The 11133-nt window shown below is 46.0% G+C and overlaps 1 protein-coding gene across 2 annotated transcripts in view; it reads right to left on the bottom strand.

Moving 5' to 3' along the window:
• Positions 1-1657: 1657 nt before the first annotated feature.
• LOC133118919 (myosin-binding protein C, slow-type-like) overlaps positions 1658-11133 on the bottom strand; it is a 55296-nt gene continuing 45820 nt past the window's right edge. Inside the window, exons 27-32 of one of the 2 annotated variants that reach the window (XM_061229220.1) lie at positions 10744-10883; positions 10469-10628; positions 9898-10034; positions 7675-7861; positions 5234-5267; positions 1658-2664 (exon numbers count right to left, since the gene is read on the bottom strand). In XM_061229220.1, the coding sequence (XP_061085204.1) occupies positions 5254-5267; positions 7675-7861; positions 9898-10034; positions 10469-10628; positions 10744-10883 (638 nt within the window). In that variant the 3' untranslated portion in view covers positions 1658-2664; positions 5234-5253. The remainder of the gene's footprint in view (positions 2665-5233; positions 5268-7674; positions 7862-9897; positions 10035-10468; positions 10629-10743; positions 10884-11133) is intronic. The other variant, XM_061229221.1, reaches the window with a different exon arrangement.

Below are 11133 nucleotides of genomic sequence, written 5' to 3'. Positions count from 1 at the left end.
TGAGTTTCTGATCCCTGCTGTACCAGGTGACCTGACCTTCTAACAAAAGAGGTGGCCATGTAACCTTCTACCAGAGTTACTTCTGTAGCAGAAGAGTTAGCACTGTCAGATGAGTTGCTTCTGTAGCAGAAGAGTTAGCACTGTCAGATGAGTTACTTCTGTAGCAGAAGAGTTAGCCCTCTGTCAGATGAGTTACTTCTGTAGCAGAAGAGTTAGCCCTCTGTCAGATGAGTTAGTTCTATAACGGAAGTTAGCCCTAGCTGTCAGGCGAGTTACTTCTGTAGCAGAAGAGTTAGCCCTCTGTCAGGTGAGTTACTTCTGTAGCAGAAGAGTTAGTTCTATAGCAGAAGAGTTAGCCCTCTGTCAGGTGAGTTACTTCTGTAGCAGAAACGTTAGCCCTCTGTCAGGTGAGTTTCTTCTACAGCAGAAAAGTTAGCCCTCTGTCAGGTGAGTTACTTCTGTAGCAGCCCTGTGGCCCTGTGACCAGATGAATTGCACGAGAGGAGAAGCTCAGCTCTATAACGGTAATTGACCAAAAGCTTGGGTCTTTCCCAACTCGACGTAAAGCAATACGGGAAATGGCATAAGCACAGGGATGTGGTTCTGCGTCTCCATGGTGAAGCGTGGGGGGGAAGTGCCCGCCAGTTTGACCCCGGCTGGCCTGGTCTGTTGCCAAGGGGATGGTGGAAGAGCGGGATGGTTGTCGTGACGATGTGTATGTTTAGGACTGGAGCCCCAGAAAGCATGTTGGGTGCGACTCAGGTGGGGATTTACTGTACCGGCCCGATTCCGATATGTTTGACACGACGGTCGAAATAAGGAGTGGCACGGGGGGGTGGGTGCTATATTTGCGTCCCCCTCCTGTAACTTTAGCTGAAGGCCGAACAACGTCAGTTAGTTTTTAAAAAGAGGGCTGCACGACGGCCCTGGCGCTTTTTGGTGAAGCGTGCTGCTTTTAGATCGTCGGTTTGTTAATCTTCAAACACGGGCTGTTCTACGACCAACTGATGCCGATTCAGTATTTACAGTATGCAAGTGGAGAAAATATAGTTTAAATTATTCAAAAGTAACATTTGTACTTGCCTGACTGCAGAAATGGGAGCAGAGATGAAGCAGGAGTGTAATTACTCACAGTGAATAATATCCAAGATGGGGGCTTGTGTTGTCAGGAGGCATAAGAAAGGCAGTCGGTAACTACAACAAATTGACCTCTAACTCTTAACCTGAACTGCTAAATAATCATTATTATGCAATTTTCCTGGAGGAAAAGTTCCACCTTTACAATAAATAGTAACATAATTACACTAGAAGAAGTGGTAATACATTTCCTGACACTCGTCACAGTCAGTTAATGAATTTTGTTTTGCTTTATTATTATTTATTTTGTTGACAAGCAGCTCAAACTTTCAACAACAAACAGCAGACAAGGCATCCCTTCATTGGTGGCAAGCAAATGTGGACAAATTGTACTGGGAACAGCAATTCACAATGAAAAAGGATTCTGTATATACGTTTAATGTACACTTTTTATTATTTTTGATTAGTATGAATTACACAGGGATCTGTTAGGTTAAATGCACACTTTCGTGTCCCAGGTGAGGTGACCGTTCTTAAACCAGAATCAGTAATGGCTACGCCATGAAACCTCAATGACAGCACCTACAGCACCGTAAGAACTACAGCACCCACCCACCCCATCCACAACAGAATAACTCGAGGACATGGGGAGGCACTGGGGAAACTTGTATACACAAGTCATGCAACTGGAGAAAATAAAGTCTTAATTATTCAAATGAAACATTTCTACTTGCCTAAGTGTTCAAACCTCAGTACCATCACGGCTATGTTATTTAGAACAGCAGAAAGTAATAAAATTGGCACAATCGCAGCATACGTTTCTTCAAAGTTATGAATGCACGTTTTAGATGTGCATAAACTCACAATGTTGTTGTAATTGTAAGAGAAAGCTGAAGACTAACTGAAAAATCACAATTCAAATGAGAACCAGAAATGAAATGCTGAAGATATGGGGCCGAATTGCGGCTTCGTTTTCCTACGAACGGCACCATTTAGCTACCCTCCTGCCTTTTCACAGACGATCTTTGAAAAGCTTGAATAGGCCATGAAAGGGAGCATTTCCTACTATTATGAACATCAAGCCACACTACGAACAAAGCTAATTCATAGGGGACCGCCCTTCAAATCTTCACTCCAAATATGCAGGTGGTGTAACAGCCAATGAGGGAAGGATTCCACCTTGGTAACTATGGTTTCTAGCCATCATCCCTGTTGATAACTCCAGCTAAGACCAGCTGGGAGTCGAAGATGGTTTGAGGTGTATTTTTCAGCACTTCCAGGAGCAGGTTGGTTGCTGGTTAAGCTGGTAGAGTAAGCTGGTGGTCAAACTGGTGGACTAGCCAACGATGTTGTGCAACCAGCTAAAAAGGTTGAAAAAAGCGTCTCAAACCAGCTTTGGCCAGTTTAGGCCGGAATTCTCAGCAGGGATAGCGTGTCAAGCCAAAACTCCTCTGCCTAAACTGCGGATGTTTAGGTCTGGGCGCGGTCATCTCCTCTCCGGTTCAGGGCTTTGGGCTTCGCTCATGCACTTGTCGATCAGATTTAAGGGCACCCCTCTCTTCAGCAGGTCACAGAAGGTGAGGGTCCCTGGGGGAGAGAGGAGAAAGGCGGTCAGGCTGCGGTCGGGGCGAGAGGAACGCTGGGTCTGGTCAGAGATGGAAAGGGCTGCCGTACAGTAGCACCTCAGTGAGACAAATGTGTCGGGAATTGCATCTGGAGTTCCCCAAATTTTTTAAGCGTTTAACCCCCCGGAGGATTGGGCTTTTTAAAAAACATTCTACCCCAGTGTTCTAGAACTCGCTGGGTTTTAATACCTACAGTTGTGTTGTACTGTAACTCCTGCAGTGTGTTGCTATGCTAGGTTGTAATACCTACAGTGTGTTGCTATGCTGTGTTGTAACACCTACATGTTGGTGTTCCAACAAGTCTGGAGTTCCCCAAATTTTAAAGCATTTATTTTATTTTTCAAATGTTTTTCAGAGTTCTAATCCAGTCTTCTAGAACTCCAGCATTTCAATTACTTTCAATGATCAGTACTGATTGTTACATTAAAAAAGCATGGATTCTTGACTTAAAATCTTGTAGGAACCTTATCAGCTATTTTCAGTGGAGGGAACATATGTAGGTCTGACAGAACTTTTAAGGCAGATGAAATTAATTGTGATATTAATGAAAAATATGGGATTGTTTGTCACTGAGATTAGATTTCGGTTAGAAGACCTTCATTGGAGTATGGTGAGCACTTTCTAATTACTTTCATTTAAATGTCTGTTGGATTTTGTCAGTGAAGTGTAAACAGTGTAAGCAGGAATAACAGCATAAGTTAAAAAATAAGTATATAAATATCTGCGAAAAGAAGCTGAAGAGAAGTTGTCGGTGAAATGTCGTGACCTTCCAGCATCCATGAAAGTAAGCTAGTGAGATCTGTGGTCGTTTATTCGGGTCTGGCCGGAGGTTACTCACCTTCAGCGGGAACAAATTTCCGTTTCTTTCACGAGAAACGGAAAGCATTTAGCGGGGGAGTACAGGAAGGCAATGCGGCAGACAGACAGGACAAGCCCACAGACCACACAAACGGTACTTATCGCAACCGTCCACAGCTGCAGCAACGACCTTGTTTGTCGCAAAAAGGGGGTGGACGATTACCCATCCTGGGAGGCCGCAGTCCATTGGTTAACTCATTAAGTTCGATTTCCATCAGAAGCTGGTCTTTCAAAGGCCCAGTCAGCAATTTCCGCAGAACGTTCCGGTGCTTTTAATTACCTGGATGGCAGCTAAATTAAGTACCTCGGTGGATCATGGTACTCGTAGTATTACTGGCGTCTAGGTAACCAGGGAAACAGCTTTGCTTAACCCACTGAAATCTATGACACTGAGCCTTCCCTGCTGAAAAAAAACAGCTCAAGCTAGGTTTTGAAACAGGGTGACCAGTTAGACCAGTGTCATACTCAACATGGTTTGACCAATTCAAGCTAGATTTTGAAACATCCGGTAGCTGGTATTTCAAGCTGGTCATAGCTGGATTTTACACCAGGGTTTGTTACTATCACACTTTGCATAAGGCTACTGTGGCGTTATGAAGTACATATACGATATCAAGCACATGTGAGGTAGTTATGCATGGTCTATTTGGCAAAATGTTGGTGAACTATTTTCGATATCCACGGTTTCCATGGTGGTGAGCTGAGCAAGGATTCCAAACGTGGATTTTTATGAGGATCTTTATTAGAATTTATTTAGAATAATTCCATACAATTATACCATAGCTTTGTCTTTTAGCTCGTAATAAGCCATTAGCATTATATTAGCAACCGACTGAGTGGGCCTTCATTCTGTAACCTGAGGTGGTCAATCCAGCTTCAGGAAGTAAAAGTCATCCCTAGCATTCAGTTCCAGTCGCCTGGAAAAGCTAATTAGCACAATTCTTCAGCCAGGAGGTAGAGCTTATCAGTGACATCAGCTGAGTTAATGGTCAGGAGAAACACTTTTACTTTCTGACCCCTGGACTCTCCGCCAGGTAAACCAACTCTCTGACCGAGGACGGACTTCCATTACAAAAATAATCAATGGCAGAAAAATAAGCCTAGCAAAGTTTCTGGGCATCCCAGCTGAGGAATCGCCAAACCAGACAAAGACACCCCCAAAAACCCATCACTTTAGAGCAGTGCTTCTCAACTCCAGTCCTCGGGACCAACTTGCCAAACTTGGTTTTTGTTGCAACCAGGAACTCACACACCTGATTTCAATAATCAAGGGAATTTTTGGTGGTTTTGATTGGTTCAGTCATTAAATCAGGTGTGTGAGTACCTGGTTACAACATAAACATTCTGGCAAGCGGGTCCCGAGGACTGGACTTGAGAAGCACTGCTTCTCCTGGTCCTCGGGGCCGCAGTGTCGAAGGGTATTTGTTCCGACCGTGCTCTACACCACCAGATTTTTACTTATTCTTCCTGAAACAAGCAGGTAAAATAATTAGTGAAATCAGGTGCTGTAGCACGCAGTCAGGACCAGGAGTTGAGTAGGCCTGCTTTAGAGCCCCCCCCCCACCCCCCACCCCTACTGGAGCTGGCCTGCCTCCACCCCCCACACTGCTGGGGCAATGAATGAATGACATATGCACATAAGCTTCATATGCCGAATCCATATGAAAGCTTACCTTGGGATGAGAACAAACATTCATTCCAGGGTGACTGGGGGGGAGAGAAGAGAAGAGGGGTTAACAGATTTTACAGGAGTGGGGAGGGACGACCACGCTACCCGAGTGTTAAAGCCGTATTTGCAGGTAGAAAATAAGCATTTTAAGGGATTTCATGTTTTTTTTTTTTAGTAACCATCGTGCCTGACACATGAGGTATACATGTTCCAGGGCATGACTGATTTCACATGACTTACATAACACATTATTGCACCGAAGGGACTGTGGGAAATTGTGTTTAGGAAACAGAGGCAGTTTCTGGTGGTGTGGAAGGAGCAATGGTGGATTGGGGGAGTTTGAGTGTGGTCAGGGGTTTGTGGTGGATTGTGGGAGTTGGTGTGTGTTCAGGGTTCTATGGTGGATTGTGGGAGTTGGTCTGTTCAGGGTTCTGTGGTGGATTGTGGGAGTTGGTGCGTGTTCAGGGTTCTGTGGTGGATTGTGGGAGTTGGTGTGTGTTCAGGGTTTTGTGGTGGATTGTGGGAGTTGGTGTGTGTTCAGGGTTCTGTGGTGGATTGTGGGAGTTGGTGCGTGTTCAGGGTTCTGTGGTGGATTGTGGGAGTTGGTGTGTGTTCAGGGTTTTGTGGTGGATTGTGGGAGTTGGTGTGCATTCAGGGTTTTGTGGTGGATTGTGGGAGTTGGTGTGCATTCAGGGTTCTGTGGTGGATTGTGGGTACGTTAAAGAAGGGTGCAAGGAATCCAGCAGTTAGCATACATATATCACATGACTATGATGTCATTACTGATGACTTGCGCACAAGATCAGTATATACATATGAATGGGTAATGTCCAGTGTTGACGAAAGGGACAAATGTGCACATCTAGTTTCAGAAATGAATTAGACCCTTCTGAAAACATTTAAGAAAAACATAAAACGCATCAATTATGTCAGGACATCAAAACAAACATCAAATTAAACTACACAGGAAACTGATTATAAAAGAACATTTTATCCCCCCACAAAATAAGCCTTGGGAAAGCTCTTGGTTGGACGAAAAGAATGGTGCAATGCATCCCCTTCATGAGGAGTGGCCAGTTCCTGGTCCATTTTAAACAGCCAATGGGCCTCATGCAAGAACATTTCTGTATTCTTTTCATAAATGTATCTTTCAAAGGGCTCGTGTTAGTGTGCCTAACCTAAATTAAGAGAATGCAGTATATATGGAACTGTAGGTGGGGATGGGATTAAGAAGAACAAGGGACATGTAACCTGATTGGGTAGACTGCAGTTCATTGCTTTTTGACAAAACATACTAATATGGTGACCGTTGATAAACTTTCAATTATTTCTCCAAAACAGTCCACTAAAATACATTTCTGAAAACAATTGAGGTGAGAAATAAGCGATGCAGTTGTGGAATGTTGTTTCATATTTGATCTGCAATGCCTAGTTTGATCTGAGTTGTGTGTGCCAGGCGAGCTGGCATGCACTGCAAGGCTGTCCATAGGAAAATAAATGTGTTGCTTACATGACTCATATGACAGGTCAGGACCACTCAATAAATGTTGTTCCTGCCAATAAAAAAATTCTAAATAAAAGAGAATTGGTCAATGTGCCAAGTTCTCTTAACTCACATATCGTACAAGAGATTTAAGAACAAATCTGTCCACTGTTCTTGCATGAAGCCCAATAACCAGCGACATGATTGTAGTTAAGCCAAAGTAAACCACACAAATGATATCGATGCTAATGGAGAAGTTTAGGCGGTCGACCTTATCCGGACAACTTATCCTAAATCACAGCTCCTACTTCGACCCACAGTTGGCCCACAGTTTGTTTTTGGCCCTCAACAGCACCCTGGGGCCAGACAGCCATGTTTTGCTTGATGTTACTACCAAAGCATTCTGCCCTCTAAACTGAGAGTTGCTCCAATGGACCTATTTCAGTTGGATTGTCTCTCAAGCAGAAGACCAGGGTTCAACGCTGACTAGTTCCTTTTTTTCCCCTCTTTGTTTTGCTCACTTAAAAAAAAATATATAATACAGTAAGAAATTATATTTTTCCAACTGAGTCCTGGAGGTGTGGGGAAAGACGCTAACACCAACACAGTATTTCAGAGCGTGCATGTCCGACTCCACGGGACCGCCGCTATGAAGCTGGAACACGGCGGTCTTAGATTCTCCCACAGCGTCTCATTTAGGAGCGGCCGAATTAGAGGAATTTGTCTCCAAATCAGCCTACTTTTCTTTTTATATTTATTTATTTATTTATTCACGTGTAACACTTCCCCCAGGTTGTACTTTAATATTTCCGCGACCTTTTGTTAAAATGAGACTTTTGGGGGTGGTTTTGGGGACTTTCAGAGGGGCAGGCTTGGCGACGCTGGCTGGACCGTGGAGCTCCGGGAGAACCCTCCGGAAACAAGGCCGGTAGCTCGAGCCCCCGCCAGCCTCCGACACTGACCTTTGACCTCCAGCTTGCACTCCACCTGCGCCTCGCCCAGGTCGTTGGTGGCCCTGCAGCAGTAGGTCCCGCCGTCGAAGGGGTTGGGCTTGCGGATCTCCAGCGAGCACACGCCCTGGTTGCTGAACATGCGGTACCGCGGGTCGTCCATGATGATCACCTTGTTCTTCATCCACATCACCTTGGGCTGCCGGCCAGGAGGACACACGGCGGCCATTACACAGGGGGGCCATTACACATACGGGGGGCATTACACATACGGGGGGCCATTACACACACGGGGGCCATTACACACACTGGGGCCATTACACACACGGGGGCCATTACACACACGGGGGGCCATTACACGCACGGGGGCCATTACACACACAGGGGGGCCATTACACACACAGGGGCCATTACACAGGGGGGCCATTACACACACGGGCCATTACACATATGGGGGGCCATTACACGCACTGTGGCCATTACACGCACTGGGGCCATTACGCACACACAGGGCCATTACACACACAGGGCCATTACACGCACTGGGGCCATTACACACACTGGGGCCATTACACGCACTGGGGCCATTACACGCACGGGGGCCATTACATGCACGGGGGCCATTACACGCACGGGGGCCATTACACACACGGGGGCCATTACACAGGTGGGCCATTACAGACACGGGGACCATTACACACTGGGGCCATTAAACAGGGGGGCCATTACACACACAGGGGCCATTACACAGGGGGGCCATTACACACACCGGGGCCATTACACAGGGGGGGCGTTACACAGGGCAGTTTTATGCCTTTCGGTCCGTACTTCACTCAAGTGTAACTTCCGTAGAATCCCAAAAGTGCCATACAGCACTCTCCACCTTACACCTTTTCAACCAATCAAAAGGACTGCTGTACTACTGTTCTGAGCCCCAACTAAATTCTCTCACCTTTCTCAACCGAAGCCAAAACCCCTTGTGATTTGTGTGGAGCCATTTCATATTGGGCTTGGGACTGAAAGGGCTAAGAGGGACTTTCTCTGACATCACATTAAATTACATTTGTTTAGTGGACCCTCAGAGACCCAGGAAGAGAACAATGCAAGAGCATACAGTGAGCTATTTGGACTGGGCTGTAATTCCTTCAAGGTTTACTCCATATGGAGGCAAATGGCCTCAAATCAAAGTCCTCACATCAAAGCCGATACCCTCAAATTAAAGTGAGGCTATCGACATGGTACTGAGTGAACCACGTCGGAATGGCACCCTTTTTAAAAGGTACAATAGGTAATTTCAGACTTCTAATGGAGAAGAGAGGCATTTAAGGACTATAAACATAGGCAGAGGTTGAGTCAACCTCATGTCAGTGAGCCTTTTTCAATGATAGGAAGGGATTTACAATGGTCTTGAAACAATGTTTTAACAGAAAACTATACCTTACCCATTGTACTTTTAAATTCGTGTCGCTGTCCGAATACTTATGGACCTCACTGTCAGTACATCTACTTGTGTACAGGCCTGGACAAATCCTTTCCTGGGTTTGCCTGCCTTATAAAGCATGAGGTGAAAAGGTTGTGTTGAAGGTTTACAAGGCCAGTTTTACAGGCAAAGCCTAGTCCTAGACTATATTCAATTTTGAATTGATTTCAAAAGCAGGGGTGTCAAACTGAATTCCCAGGGGGCCGCAGTCTGCGGGTTTTTGTGGTTTCCTTTCAATCAGCTGTCAATTAAGGCCTCGAGAACAAGGCGTGTGGATTCTTTAGCCAATCAATGAACCACTGCAGACACTGTGGCCCTCCAGGACTGGAGTTTGACATCCGTGTCTAGATGAAGCTTTTTTCTTTTTTTTTTTGTGCCTACGTTACAGTAAAACATTTTAATCCATGCCATTATTTCAACACGAAATACGAAATAATATCATTTTGGAAAAATGCGATCTGCAGTGCACTCTGGTCCCACCCCGAATTGTGACGTCTCCGTACCCTTCCCAGGCTACCTCTTTGTCACATACAGATGTCGATCAGCTATCCAGTTGCCAAATTGTTGACGCCCACAAATTGCATATAAGATGGACACACCCTCTCTACCCACCCCAGAACGGACGTTTTTACAATTACGCAGAAGGAGGAGCCAGGCTGTAAAAACGAGTGCAATTCCTCTGTAGTACGTCTGTGAAACTGGCCGGACGTGTTTCTCGCTGTCCAGTTTAAGAGAATTCGGCCGCGGTACCGTACCCTCGGGTTGGCGCGGACGCTGCAGTTGAGCGTGGCGTTGTATCCGGCCACGGCGAAGGTGTTGACCAGGGGCTGGGTGAAATGCGGCGCCTCGTTGAAATCGTGATCCCTGTATTCCGGAATCTTCAGATTGAGCCCTGCAAGAGAGGGAAGGGACATTACGGCACAATACGTTATTGGCGTTTGGCAGACGCTCTTATCCAGAGCGACGTACGGTTGATTACACCAAGCAGGAGACAATCCTCCCCTGGAGCAATGCAGGGTTAAGGGCCTTGCTCAAGGGCCCCACGGCTGTGCGGATCTTATGGTGGCTACACCGGGATTAGAACCACCGACCTTATGTGTCCCAGCCAAGATAAAATAAGATGTACTTCACTGTACTTCATTACCCGTGGAGTAATTTGTCCTCTGCATTTTTCTAATTTGTCTGTGGCTACACCTAACCTGACATGCATGTCTTTGAGCGTGGGAGATAACCTGAGTACCCGGAGTAAACCCACAGCAAGATGAGAAGAACATGCAGACTGGCTGGCCCGGGATTCGAACCCACAACCTCCGGGGTCGGGCCTACCCTCTTTGAGGATGAGGGCACTGTTCTTGGTTGGCGTGGCGCTCTCGCTCAAGCCGCACATGTTCTCGGAAAACACGCGGAAGAAGTACTCGTTCCCCACCACCAGGTCTGTGACCGTGATGCAGGTGCGGTGGTAGTGCTCCAAATACGTAAACCACTCCTGTAACACAGAGAGACACACATCACTCCTGTTACACAGAGAGACAACACTGAGCACATACACACATACACACATACACACACATACACACACATACACACACATACACACACACCATAGTCTTCTTGTCAGCCTTCTGGATGGTGTATCCTGTTATTGCAGCATTGCCATTGTCTTTTGGAGGGGTCCATTCCAGTAATACGTTCTCCCCCCACACGTCCTCAATCTTCACAGTGCTCGGGGGTCCAGGGAGGTCTGTATGGGTGAGGGGGGGGGGGGGTTGTGCACAATTAAAATTTACAATTAAATCTGGTTTAAAATTTCAAAACAACAAATTGTCCTTTGTGTCTTACAGAATTATTTGCTCAGTTCACAGTGCTGGCTGTCTGACACCCATGATCTGCATCTCTAGTCTGATTTATGCTTCGGTGAGAAAGTGTCATGCTGCAAAAGTGTCTTCAGACAAAACTGAGTCCGACTACGTTTCGCATTTATAGTTTATAGC

The sequence above is a fragment of the Conger conger genome, chromosome 19 (genome assembly GCF_963514075.1).
Source record: "Conger conger chromosome 19, fConCon1.1, whole genome shotgun sequence".
NCBI lineage: Eukaryota > Metazoa > Chordata > Actinopteri > Anguilliformes > Congridae > Conger > Conger conger.
The sequence above is the reverse complement of the archived record's forward strand: the minus strand, read 5'-3'. Positions and strand labels throughout refer to the sequence as shown.